Genomic DNA, 14,489 nt, shown 5'->3' on the forward strand with positions numbered 1-14,489 from the left:
AGGAGGCAAGCTCCAAACACGCCAACAGCTCGAGCGAATCTTCCACCAGTATCCTGGCACGTCTGACGAGCTTAAACAAGAGCTTAAAAATACTTACATCCGCCCTGAACCAACAACCAACCTCCCTTTCTATCAGGGCGTGGAAAATCTCTGTCTAGACGCTCCGATCACTTTAGCGGAGGTCCGAGCAGAACTCAATCGCCTCAAGACGACTTCGGCGGCCGGTCCTGACCGCATTTCAAATAAAATGCTTAGGAATCTAGACGACGCATTCATTCATGCTCTTACCGACTATTTTCAAGAATGTTGGGCCAGCGGTACCATCCCTCAAGAGTGGAAATGCGCCAATCTAGTCCTCATATCCAAGCCAGGCAAACCACCAACCTTGGCCAACCTCCGTCCCATCTCTCTCACGTCCTGCGTTGGGAAGCTGATGGAACACGTTATCCAGACCAGACTCTCACGATACCTTGAAGACAACCATCTTCTACCAGACACTATGTTCGGCTTCCGCCCTCATTTAGCAGCCCCGGACATTATGCTTCTTCTCCATCATCAGGTAGTCATGAGACGTACACTAGACACGAAAGTCATCGTCGGCCTCGATGTTGCCAAGGCATTCGACAACGTCCTCCATGAAGCGATTCTTGAACAACTTCAAGCTCTCGGTGTCGGACATCGCATGTATGCGTACATCCAAAACTTTCTCACCGACCGCACAGTGCAACTTAAAGCCGGCACGGGAGATCCTTCCATCATCTCTCCGGGAAACCGTGGCACGCCGCAAGGCGCCGTACTTTCGCCGATGCTTTTTAACGTCGCACTGATAGGCCTGCCGAAGCTACTGGCCGACATCCCCCACCTGCATCACGGCATTTATGCTGACGACCTCACACTTTGGATCACGCGCGGCAGTGACGGCCAGATTGAAGAGACTTTACAGACCGCGATCGAACGGATCGGAGATTATCTAAGTACAGTTGGCCTCACGTGCTCGGCGACAAAGTCCGAGTATATCATCATTCCTTCCCCGGGACGACGCCCTTCAAAGATACTTCCAGACATCAACCTCCAGGTGCAAGGAAACCCGATTCCTCGAACAGTCAACATCAGGATCCTGGGCTTGCATCTACAGGCCAACGGCAGCAACAACATCACGATCCAACGCATCGACCAGTCGGTCGTGCAGATCGGACGCCTCCTTAAGCGAATCTCCAACAAGCATCATGGCATGCGAGAGTCCAACCTCCTGCGCCTCGTTCAAGCTTTCGTCTGCTCCCGCATCACCTACTCTGGACCCTACTTACGTCTCACTCGTGCCGAAAGCGAACGGCTAGACGCGTCACTTCGAAAAGCATACAAGACGGCCCTAGGTCTTCCCATGTCCACAGCTACCCATAAGCTCATGGCTCTCGGAATCTCCAATACCGTGAGCGAACTGATCGAAGCAACCCTCACCGCCCAGTATGAGCGGCTCTCACTCACACACGCTGGCCGAGCGGTACTGCAGCAAGTTGGGATCTCCCCGCCGAGATCGGCCCCAAGTTACGCTGAACGTACATCGGAATATCGCCTAAATCTCCGCATTCCTCCCATTCCCAAACGGATGCACCCGGAACACCACGCCGAGAGACGGGCCGACCGGGCTCGTCAGTTCGAGAAACGCTTCAGCGGACGTCCGGACGTCGCGTATACGGACTCCTCTTACCATCCATCGAGGCCAGCGATGGTGGCGGTAGCTCTCGCCCCTCACCGCAACTGGTACACAGCCTGCAGCATTTGCAATGCAGAAACAGTCACCGCAGCTGAGGAGGTTGCCATTGCGCTCGCGCTAGCCGACCCTAATACCAAAGTCGTCATCAGTGACTCTCAACAGGCTATTCGCAATTACGATGCTGGCCGTATCTCTTGCCAGGCGTTACACATTCCACGTTCTACAGCACCCTCTTCCACATCTCGCTTACTTCTTTGGGCTCCAGCCCACGAGTCGCTCAGCGGAAACGCCCAGGCACACACTCTCGCTCGAGATCTCAGCTGCCGAGCCGAGAGTATGATCAGCCACCCTGCTTCCGCTGACACTAATATCCCACGCGCTTCTCTACTCACCACTTACACGGACATACTCCAGCACTACCGACTCCAAAGGTGCACATATCCTCCCGCACACCGCGATCTAACAAGACGCGAGGCCGTCCAATGGCGCAAACTACAAACTGGCAGCTTCCCACACCCCCTCTTATACAGCAGGATCTTTCCGGAACAGATAGCCCCCATGTGTAAACACCGCTCAACTCCGGCCACACTCATACACATGGTGTGGACTTGTACACATTACAACACAGACAACGCAAACACCCCAGAGACGTGGGAGTCTCTCCTGTGTACTTCCAAGCCAGCAGACCAACGCTGGCTTATCCAGCGCCCGGTGGAGGCCGCGGCATCCCAAAGGATCCCCGCCGACCTCCTCTAAGTCAGCGCAACCGGTCCTTTGACTGGTCCCCTGTTTTTGGGCGCAATAAAAGAGTTTACCTACCTACCGGCACTGAAAGGGCACTCACAATTATCTACAGTCACGCCGCTTGTATTCTGCGTTGCGTCAGCGTAGATTATAGGGTCGGGCGTCGGGACGCTGTCGTCTTTAGTTCATAGCCGGGCAATCCATCGGGGTTCTTACGCGAGCTGAAGGAGGGCGGCGAAGTCAATGCTGTCATCGTCACCGACGTTTCGAAGCACGGCCACGAGCATGCCTCAACTACGTCATCCGGGTAATTTCAAGCAGAGTGGTTTTCCACGCATAGATCATTTTGATCATGATGGCATCCAGGTCTTGTATTCGGCATCCACATACGTGGTGAGCATGTCATCGATTGCAGTCGTCTGACGGTGGTGTTGAATGATCGTTTGCGGAAGCTCTGCAGTAGAGTCCTTTCTAATAGAACCTTTAGAGGACGTGCCGCGGTGGCTCAGTGGTTATGGCACTCGGCAGCTGACCCGAAAGACGCGGGTTCGATGTCGGCCGCGGAGCGGAATTTCGATGGAGGCGAAATTCTTGAGAATCGTGTGCTGTGCGATGTCAGTGCATGTTAAAGTACCCCAGGATGTGGGAATTTCCGGAGCCATTCACTGCGGTGTCCCTTATAGCCTGAGTCGCCTTGGGACGTTAAACCTCAATAAGCTAAACCAAACCAGAACCTCCGGAGGATGTTTTCAAACAAGATTTGGCGACCTCTGTTGCGCTATCACGAGGCCAGGCTTTCGCTTTCTGCGTTGTGCGGCAAGTATTCGGTTGCCAATATATACTGTCCACTTGTTTCCGGATGTCGACGTTGTGAAGGAACCAGGTAGGTCCATACCGATGTGCTGGAAACGTCGGGATTGTGTTCTAATTGGCTGCAGAAATCCAGCCGGTCACGTTGGTGGCGTTTTTCGGAGTTGATATTTACGACATTCCTTGACGTAGAAAGCGACGTGGTAGGATAGAAGAGGCAGTGATACATAACCTTAATTAACGGAGCGTGCGAAAAATGCCATGGTGGGCAGGGGTTCATCGTGCGAAGCTTGTATGATTTTGACTCCTAGGATTGGCAGGGGCGGCACGAATGCAGGTGGTCTTTTTCAGGAGGATCGAAATCTGGAGATAAAAAGCGGTCTGTCCAGGCTTCAACGGATCAGGAGATGAAATCTTGCCTTCCACGTCCCCAATGAGGTGCCTTAGCTCAGGTTACGAGCGCTCCTGTTGCGCGAAATCGCAAGTGCTTACGGGTTCCAAAAAAGGCGCCCACATGTTTTCTGTCCGCTTTTCGAAAGTGGCTTGATACAGTGTCTCGTATGCTGACGCGTCAACTCTCGGCTTCTCGTCTCATATCTCACTTCCTCGTCTTCTCTTTTTGGGGCCAGACTTGATCGTGCAGCGTACGTTCCACGCGGCACGGCCAGCAGACGGGACGCTTCGATGTCAACGCAGCACGCACTTTTATTCTGCGTGCGCACAACACATCACAGACAACAAGTCTGCATCGTGTACTTATATCCAGCCTTGTACACTACAGTGATGTAGAACTCGTGGAGGGGTAGTCCCCATCGTGCGTGGTGACCTGAGGGGTCCTTCAAATTGGCAAGCTAGCATAGTGGGTGGTGATTGCTGACAAGATTGAATGGTATTCCGTAAAGGTGGGACGGAACTTCGATCTAGCATGGATTGGTTTGATTTGGTTCATGGGGGTTTAACGTCCCAAAGCGATTCAGGCTTTGAGGGACGCCGTAGTGACGGGCTCCGGAAATTTCGACCACCTTGTGTTCTTTAAAATGCACAGACATCGCACAGTACACGGGCCTCTAGAGTTTCGCCTTTATCGAAAATCAACTGCCGCGGTCGGGATCGAGCCCGTGTCTTTCGGGTTAGCAGCCGAGTACCATAACCATTCAGCCACCGCGGCGGTTCACATCTAGCGGAGAAGATGGAGGGTATTATTCTTGATAGTCAAATCCCTATAGCCCCAGCTTTCGTCAGAGAACGGCCAGTGTAACCGATTACTTCTTCCAGCCCGTCGAATTTCTTAGCAAGGACGCCGCCTAGGCCAATGTCGCTCTTGTCGGTATGAATTTCAGCCTCGGTGTTTTCTTAAAAGTGTTTGATAACAGAATGATCCTGCAAACGACGCTGTAATTCCTTCAAGGTTTCCGCTTGCCACATTTGCCATTTAAGTGACATGTCTGCCCTTTACAACTTGGTGAGACGTTCATTCAAGAACGGAAGGTTCATGCAAGAACGTGAGGGCTGTGGCTTTGTTGCGATGTCGGTATTATTTGCTGAAGTTTGTCACCAGCATCTCGGCTTGGCTGTATTGGAAAAGAGGACGCCTCTTGTAATGCCTAGTCCTCGTTCGAAGAGCAACTGTGAGTTTGTCTCGACGTGGTTTTCTATGGCGTCAAAAAGGAGTACGCAATGCTCTAGGGCGGTCTTTGAAGATAAGGCTTCCGCGGCCGAAGGCGTGATAAGCATAGAGCGAAGGGAGCTGATAGCTTGATGTTGGGTCAGGAAATCAAACCCAACACTATGTCACGGGGCAAATGCAGCCGTTGACCGCTTATCGTGCGGTGCGTCCCGATGGCGTAATGGGAGACCCGCAGCGATGCGGACTTGTGAGCCGTCCCAAGCCATCCTAACCTTCTTCATCTTCGAGGAGAAGGCTTCGCTTATTTCGTAGTTTTGTCCCCGTCCCGACCAAGGCATTAATCTTGCGGCCATTGATTGTCACTTCAAGGTAGGCGGTTTGTGCGCTCCAATTTAACGCTGGCCTAGGAGTTGTGCCACGGCTTCTCGGAGAATAAGAGGCGGGGCTCGGATGTGTCGTGGACCCTTTTCTGGTTGGCGTCTTGATCCGAGACATGCGTCGCGTCGCTATTGGGGTAATCTTCCTGGACGGTGTCTCCGTAGAGGATCCGGCGCCTTCACGCGTCGTTTTCGGGGGTGGTTCTTAGCCGACTCGGTGTAAAGCAACACAATCTTCAGAGGTTTCTATCATCAGTTTCCTCTACGGGAGTAGGAGGATATTTATCCCAAAACCACTGCGTTTCTTCGGCCCAACGCGAAACTTGTCGAAGTCGAAACCGAGCGGTACAGACGGCGTGAGCTGAGAACTGCGGTTGCTTCAAGTGGTAGATACTTCATGTAAGGTGATGTAAGTACTCGCCGTTCAACATCTAATTTTTGATATGATATTCTCAGTGCGCTGCTGTACTGAAACGTATGCCTCGCGTAAACATTGCACATGCGCTCACAGCTGGCTGATTACATTCGCCTACATTCGCAAAACCATTACAGCCCTCAGTTTGATTTCTTTACAATAACACTCTTGGGGCCTCTAAATATGATATTAATCTTCGTGGATAACGTTTATGTGTGTGGTAATCATAGCCAAGCTAACGAAGTGCCCTAATCACTTAGCAAGGGAGCAAAAAAGGTATTGCGCACTGCGTGGAACTTGATACTGGAAGAAATAAACGCGAGACGTTTAATTTCTTTTATGCCGTTCTTATATTTGTCAATTTATTGCGAATAATCGAATTTTCACAGGATCCTTTTGAGGACTAAGAGCAACAAAGGCAAGATAGGTGGAAAAAAGCCACAATCGTCCCCGCAATTTTTCTGGTGGTTCAAGCAACTTCGGCCTAGAGTTTTCAAAATGCGAAAAGACCCCATGATACTCTGCGCCCGCGACAAACCTTAATTACGAATACAGCACAGCTGTCCTCAATCACTGTCGGTGAATAAGATCGTAGCGATCTTTTTGTGTACGCTGCTTTTCATGGGATGCAGAAAATAAGAGAAAAATACCTATGCCAGCAGCCGTAGTAGAGGTATTGTGTCAAAATGCACATTTTCTTTGCTTTGCCACAAACCCGCAAACTTACAATGCAAATACATGTAGTGAGCCTGCGTATGCGCACACCACCCAGATTTCGTGCCACCAATTTTGCTCTAACCGCATTACTTTTAACGATGTTTTGACGTCCAGACAATTAATTACTGTCTCGGTAAAACCTCTGAAAACGAGCTGACAACTTCGTCGATACGAACGTAGGTACTCTCAAACTGCGCACCTGTACGACAGCGGACGGAATTTTGTATGTCATGCAAGAAAAAAAAACTTCTGTTCCCTTAACTATGACTTCAAAAATGACCCGGGCCGGTCACTCTGTTGGCTAGCTTCGTGGTGAATCTTGAGGGGAAAGATTTCGCTCTTTTATTATGTGATGAATTCTATGGTCTAAATGAGCGAAAAGGGCAAAAAATGTCACTTGAACACACTTTTCTCCTGCACATTGCTAGCACCAAAAGCCCACGCACATCCCACGCACGTTAATGTGGGAAAATCAGACTGCTGTGGCGGGCATCGACCCGGGTAAGGCAATGAGCCATTCATGCCTGCCGCGCGGACCGCCAGAAAGACGTAAATATGGCGTCCACAGCTTGAACGGAGTGCGTTTCCTGACGCGAGCAGTGACGCGTCGCGCGCCACAGGAGCGCGGCCGCTTCCCTGACACGTATATTTGCGAAACTATTGGACTATGAATAGGCTCTGCGGTAATTCTGTGGTACCTTCCTTTGGAGATATAGGGAAATGTATTAGAAAAAAAGTGACAGGTATCTGCACGTTTACAGTGTTTGCTCGCATAATGAGCGTGATTTCATGTTTATCCTTGTTTCCACTTAGGCTTTCAAAAAGGGTAATTTTTCGCCGATGCGTATGTGCTCGATTTTTTTTTCGCGTGTCGTCCACTGCTGGTGATACCAAATGCTAGCAGGCGCCCTTTTGTGACCTGCGCAACAGCGACGCTGAGCCATAAAAGGCCATCTGTCAAATATCAAGAGTAAGAGATCTCATCCAATGGGCGGAACGGCCAACGAAGGAAATTTCTTCATAAAATATGTAAAGGTAAAAAGTCAATTAATTGCGCTGAAAATAAAATTTGGGTAATCAGTTGGAAATCGAACCGTAACCCTTGGGTTTCGATTCAGACACGCTATCACAAAGCCACTGACACATATTCGTTGAACTTCTTTAAAGGGAAACCTCATGTGTCCTGTTGTTTATCACGTGGTCAAGCATGCCAACTCCGGTATGCGTAGTGTGTTTACTTAGAAAGGCCCTAATTACGAAAGCAATCAGTAATTAGCCATTAAGGCTGTCGCATCATAACCTAAGGCGGATATTTAGTGTTACTTCCACTAATTATACAGTGAAGGCCAGTCGTAAAAGATTATCCAGGTATCGTACTTTGTGTCTCGTTTCTACAGCTTTTGTTTTGCGTGAATACTTTACCCTGCGTAATCAACACACCTCCAAAATTTTTACTGATGTTTTTGGAAAGAATGTGCGGTCATTACACGAGTAAAAAGGCTAATCGCGGGGCACAAAAAGAGCTATTTCCTCATGCTGCCTTCAACTTGTCATCTCAGCGCGCTTTTTTTAACAGCGAAAATGTGTAGATTAATTAAGGAAATGTGCAAACCAGCCTGTAAATGCTTATTTATTAGGCAAAAAAAAAGTGCGGTAATGGAGTGGCGAACTTTGCGTGCACAAATGTGGGCATTAATTTCGAAAATCTTCGAGAGTTGTTTCCTTTTCTCGACGTGCCATTTCTTTTTGACGAAGTACTGCACTAAACGCCATCGAAAACTGCAGTTCGAGATCGTACATCTGAGAGTAGAAACTTCAATGATTTGTGTTTTGAAGCTCTACGACCGTAGATCACGAATGCACTGTTTCTAACGGTGATCCTTGCTATAAAGGAAAGAGTGGGAGTTCTAGCGAGTACCTTTATCAAGGCAAATCGCTTGCATGGTTGTTAATTAACGATAAAAATGAGATTAAGATAGGAGTAGGAGGCAGCTATAGCTAGAGGATTTCTGACAATGAAGATATTATTCTTGTCTCTTCGAAAGTAATGGTGGTGTCAACATGGCTGCAGTCGTCATAGGCATAGGTGAAACTGGTATATTTCGAGGGTAAAGTGGACCTCCAAAATCTGACATCGACTGTGAAAGCCGTAATGCAAGAAGTTCATGAGGGGCGTCGACGAGCAACATGTTTTATTAATGAGAAAGCTTTAATAGGCTATGTCGGCAATGGACCTGTCACCAAAACATGTCAGCAGCAATTGTGGGGAATTAGAAATAGATATCGTCAAAAGAGTGGCTATCATCAATAGAGGGTGATGTGAGGATGCGGCGCAAATATTGGTAACGATCGGATGAATAGTTCTTTCATGAGAGCCAAATATGCAAAAAGTGGGCGTGGCCAGGGCAGAAGTGACGCTATATTTGAAGCGCCGGAAGTGTAGTACCACGTGACTGGAAGTGTGGGCCGAGCTAACGTGTGGTGCCAAATATAAACTTTGAAACAAAACGTGGTGGGAATTGGACAAATTGTACAATTTCTCAGGCAAACAGGGGCAATGGAGGCAAAGAGGAGCAAATTGAGGCGACGAGTGCCGAGGAGGCGTCAATGTTTTAGCGTTACTCCAATGCGGGTTGCAGTAGTGACCTCTAACGTTCTTGTCTTTCTACCCATTGCACACAAGCACAACGAAATAGCCGCGTCTGGTGACCCTGCATTTTAATTCATTTATTATAACTGGTGGTTGGAATACCTTCGAAATGCCATGAGCAATTAGCAGAAAAAGTACACTATATTAACCCGGCTTTCAAAGTGATATTTCTAACAGAGTAGTCGCCTGCAAGAAACCACCTCTGAAGAAGCGCAGCAGACTGCGCCTTGAAAGCCCATAGACCGTTCTAAAGCACCCTCGCAGAAGTCATGCGGATGACGAAGCAATGGGCTATGCTGAGTGCAGTCAATGGCCCCTACATGTGAGCCCGCCAAGCCCAAAGCAGTGCATATTTGAAAGCAGTACATCAAACAGCTAAAATTTAGGTATAGAGAACGTAGAATCTTTTGCTGACTATCCTGAAAAAACAATTTCTATGTGTATCACATGTAGTACACGAAAGAATGAATCTGGGCAGGGCATTGTGGGACATATAATCATTTATCAATGTCTATAAATAAATTAAGAAAAGAACATGTGCAGTATTGTGGTTTTGTACAAGCAGCAGCTTTGAGGCCCACATATCTGGAAGAAATTTGGCGGAAATGTAAAGTATACCGTTATTTTTTCTTTTACATTTGGCTTTTGAAGGGTCTTCTTCTCATTACTTAGGCAATACCTAATTTTTCCTCCGAGAAGATTAATTTCGCGCCTGAAGGTGTTAAGGCCTTAGCTTCGCAGCTACTTTATCATTGATTTAAGTTTACGACCTCATTACACGATAATAATTCAATTCTGTAACGCCATTATGATGGGTGAGAGCGTATTTAAAAATTGCGGCAATTCTCCTATAACAGTTTTTTTTAGGTTTTTATCGTTATCTACGCATTCTAATTGCTAAGTCCGCTATGAGAATGCCTAGGAAATAATAGTCGTGTCAAAGTCCAAAACACGTTCTTGGAACTCTTTCCGCACTTATGAATGGCTAGTTTTTTTTTGCGACTAAGCCCCATATCAGCTGGCAGCCGATTGTGTCGAAAGAAAATTTGTTGAACAGTGTGGTACCGCATTACACTTTGCTGTCTTACTTGACTTTACCGAAGAGGCGCTTATGTTGATCCGGATCAGGGTCTTTCAACTTTATCCACAGCTCGATGTTCTCTAGCCGTTTTCGTCGCTGGCGCGAAGCGCTCTCGACAATCGAAGTCATGCAGTCACTGAGCACATCCTGACTCACTTTAATGCTGCGAAAATGTAAAAAAACAATGCAAGCAGAATAAAAATACCAGTACAGCCTCGTCTTCTAGTATTCCATTTCACTCCTGCCCCTCTGTGCCAAACTCCATATTCAGAGGCTACTGGCATATTTTTATTTATTAAATGTCCGCAGTCTCTTCGACCACGTAATCTTTCTTAACATTGTGGTTAGAGTGTTTTAAAAGCGACAAGTATACTACCTATGCAGTCTACGCATGGGTCAAAACGCGACATAGTGCTTTAATGTAGAGTGTTAAATAGCGATAATAATTCTACTGCTTGCTCGATAGCATCGCACTTATATTATCGCTCACTAGGAAGGGTTGAACATTGAGATGGATCACAAACTTGCGCGAATACGGCGTGCAGAGAGCATGGAGCAGGGTCGGTGGTCCTGATGATCACACTACAGTGAACAAAATTAGGTTAGCATTTTTGGAACAAAAGCTCTTTCAGGCAAGCAGAAACGGTTGCTTGTGCAACTATCTGGTGTTGAAGTTTTTTTTCAAAAATTTCGGCTTCCGCTACTACGAATCAAAACAAATCTCAAGTACATTCTATAATCATGAAGGGAAAGAGCAGCCACCACGAAACTAAAAACTGTCAAATGTATCAAGGAATGTAGGAAATTCAAACGGATCGTGTAAACAGACTACAGTCTGTCAGCCTGTAGAAGTTCCTTGTCTGCAACAGGTCATGCAATAAAACAGTGTCGGATTCTGTCTGCATGCAGCCTTCGTCATGCGGGTGGGCTCACAAAGATTCAGTCGTTAACCACAGTGCCAACTTCATGCAAACTAACTGCAAAATACCGGAATGCATTTATTTGCGAAGGGCGTTCCATTTTTCCGCGCCTACTGTCTCGTTTTCACCTGCAGGTTACGGGAAAATAGGGCATTTTGAACTTGTGAAATTTTACTTATACTACGTACTATACCTTAATTGTTTGCCCTTTTCATCGCCATCAAAGGTAATGTTTTTATCCCGTTTTGATTTACGCTTACTTCATCAGGAGGGATATATCACTACTTGGGCGACGTGTCCTACTGACAACAACTTACGTCTGTGTCTGTTCTACTCAAGCTGGCCTCTTCTTATTTGTTTAGTTTAGTTCAGGACGATAAAAAAATAATTGTCCAACACTATTTTTCTGGAAATCATAAAAAAATGAAAACAAAATGGCTGAGGTTTAACACGGCTGAACCTGGTAAATGATCGAAAGCAAATCCGGCAGTATTCATAGCGAATAATGATGTGACGTCATTGCTACGTCATCGCATAAAGTCAAATCAGGCGATGCGAATCTCAACTCTACAGGTCAAAGGTCAAGTGGCCCTTGCTGATCGGTCAAGTGCTTGCTTGTCATTAGCTATGAGCATACCATACAGGCAAATCATGGCTGTGCTGAGGAAGACACATTGTAATACATTGTTAGCCTTGGGGATGTGTGCTTTGATTTGACCTTGGTCGGGCTTCAAGGTCAAAAGCGCAAAGCCATGCGAAACTCTTGAGTTGTACCTCAAGTAGCAGCGCTTTCGCTCTAAAACCAATCTGTCACGTTTCGCACCGCTGTCTGCTAATGCAGAGCCTACCGCAATTTGCTAACGAAGATGGTTTATGGTTTATGGGGGTTTAACGTCCCAAAGCGACTCAGGCCATGAGGGACGCCGTAGTGAAGGGCTCCGGAAATTTCGACCACCTGGGGTTCTTTAACGTGATCTAACATCGCACAGCACACGGGCCTCTAAAATTTCGCCTCCATCGAAATTGCACTACCGCGGCCGGGATCGAACCTGCGTCTTTCGGGCGGGCAGCCGAGCGCCATAACCACTCAGCCACCGCGGCGGATATTTTGCTAACGAAGAAAGTACACTGTTATTATTCGGCGCGCAAAAGAATAAAACCGTGTTTGTAAAATAACTTAATCAGTACGCTGTTAATTCGGAGACACAAATCATTAAGTTTTAAAGGGGAAGGAAACAGATGGCATCAAGAAAAGCTTTTCAACAGCACGCAGCAGTTATAGATATGTTAGGGCAGGCTCCCATCCACAAATAAAAAAAAATCCCAGCCTGATCTGCCTAAGAGACAAGTTTATCAATAAAAATAAAATACTGAAAACATCGGGCGTAGTTCTTCTGAAAAGCGGCGAACAGTCCTGCGGTTTACGCGCCCTGTGCTTTGTCATTCCGCTGCTGCTGTCTAAGGACGCGGGATCGAACCTTGGTCATGGCGGCGGTTTTTTGATGGAGGCGAAATAAGAAACGCCTGTATGCTGCGCAATGTAAACTCGCGTTAAAGAAGCCCAGGAGCTCTATGTTAACCTGGAACACCCCTATACGCACCTCTGATAGCCCATGTGTCTCTTCGTGACGCTAAAGCCCTTCATTTACGTTTTTTTTCACTCAGTTCTGCAAGCGTGCGAAGTAATAGTACTCATGATAAAGAAGCCGTAATAGACAACAAAGCTACAGAGGATTTTGAAGACTTAAAAATCACGTGGAACATATGTCCATGCCCAACAATGCAAAGGGAGGTTCCTATAACGCTGTTGCGCTGTAGGATTCCTCGCCTTAATCTATATTTATGCCGTTCTGGGTTCACGCCGTCGAATCTGTGTGCGTCAAGCAAGGCCGTTGAAACGAAAGATCATTTCAGCCTCTTCTGCCTGCGGTGTGCACAGCAGAGAATAAATTTTTGCAAATTCCACTCGCTCAATTAGGGCGGCCGTTTACTCTTCCCGTCCTTCTCTCCATCGGTGCAACCGTCAACGGGCATGCCCTAAAAGTGTGTGTGAGCTTCTTCACAGGTGTATTATCGAAACCGCGAGATTTTTGTTTTAACTTCTCGTTGCCTTTACATTTCTTACAAAAATTATGTTATGTCTGATTATTGCTTTAAAATTTAGTTATTCAACGCTCATCGCTCTGTTTCCTCGATTTCCATTAAAATTTCTTCAAGGTATCTCAAAATTCCTGTTTTTTTTTTTCACAGATTCCTCTATTTCTATTTATGAGCCGATTGAGATAAACATGGATGCGCTTTCTCCTGTATGGATCTCCATCAAACTCTGGCCAATCGCTCACTGTGGGTATGTGCCATCGCTTTTGAGGCAGCGGCAACAGCAGCAACAAAGAAGCAAAGCACTGAGGGCACAATGCGACCTGCTATCTCACTTACAGGAGCAGGCTTCAAACGGCTGCTACACACATTTTCATCTAGAGCTAAGCGTACTCGCTGCTAAACGTCGTAATCATGGTCAGCTGCCTTCTGTTACTCTGGGCAGACCATTCGGCGTTGTGCGCCGTTGTGAAGAGCGTTTGTCGCACGGTATCGGGTACGGCACCCAAATGAACTCGTTAGTGCAGCTATCTCTCAAGCATGCGCATTTGACCAGCTATTACTAACCTCATATTTCGCACCCGCCGACCGGCCTGTCACACAAGCACACAGAAGAGAGAATGCCTCTTCTTCCTTGTTCCTGAGCGCGCATAATAGCCACCAGCACTAAAAATTAGATTATTGCTTCCGTTGACGTTCAGACGTTTTTTTTTAGTCCGACCGCGAAAACAAGACAACACCAAGAACATCAAAAAAGAAAAACAGGAAATAAGAAATCAAAGAAAACCGGCCAGCTACGGGTGTGAGGAGGTGAGACACAGAGCCGACGTCTGCCCCCAACCCGGAGGTTACGAGATCTGAACTGTGCGGGATCCTGTAAACGAATATGAAAGTGTGACGCGCTGTTCGGTGTGTAAAGGCGAACAAAACACCAACTCTAACCTTTGTGAGCAGAAATTCAAGACTCCGTACATTATTAAAAAAGAGGGAGGCAGCGAAGATGCGCGATCTCAAAGTTGCAAAGGACAGGCAGTCAAAGACCAAGTTCGAGGCAGGCGCAGCCGGGGGCCAAAAATCAAGTAGCCACTCGCGGTCGGTGAGCGGGTCGTCTGTCGACAGAAGCAGAGGCGGATCAATGGAGTCATGCAAGAAGAAGACCACGGAGAAAAAGGGGAAAAGGAGAGCTCGGCTGCGCGAGTTACTTCGGGTCCTCAGTTGTTAGGAAACAATAATGAATGTAGAGAACTTAAAAAAGGGCAGGAGGACCTTAAGAGAGGAAAATTGTTAATCTAAGGAGGAAATTCAAAATTTAAAATGCACCTTGAAAATCTAGAGTG

At 47.2% G+C, this 14,489-nt stretch overlaps 1 protein-coding gene across 1 annotated transcript in view; it reads right to left on the minus strand.

Annotated features, from left to right (window-relative positions):
* The window catches only part of LOC144128806 (large ribosomal subunit protein uL1-like), a 150,617-nt gene extending 136,846 nt beyond the window's left edge, over positions 1-13,771 (minus strand). The window contains exons 1-2 of the mRNA XM_077662537.1: positions 13,720-13,771; positions 10,143-10,298 (exon numbers count right to left, since the gene is read on the minus strand). Of these exons, the coding sequence (XP_077518663.1) occupies positions 10,143-10,298; positions 13,720-13,724 (161 nt within the window). The 5' untranslated portion in view covers positions 13,725-13,771. The remainder of the gene's footprint in view (positions 1-10,142; positions 10,299-13,719) is intronic.
* Positions 13,772-14,489: the final 718 nt, after the last annotated feature.

The sequence above is a fragment of the Amblyomma americanum genome, chromosome 1, assembly GCF_052857255.1.
Source record: "Amblyomma americanum isolate KBUSLIRL-KWMA chromosome 1, ASM5285725v1, whole genome shotgun sequence".
Classification (NCBI taxonomy): Eukaryota; Metazoa; Arthropoda; class Arachnida; order Ixodida; family Ixodidae; genus Amblyomma; species Amblyomma americanum.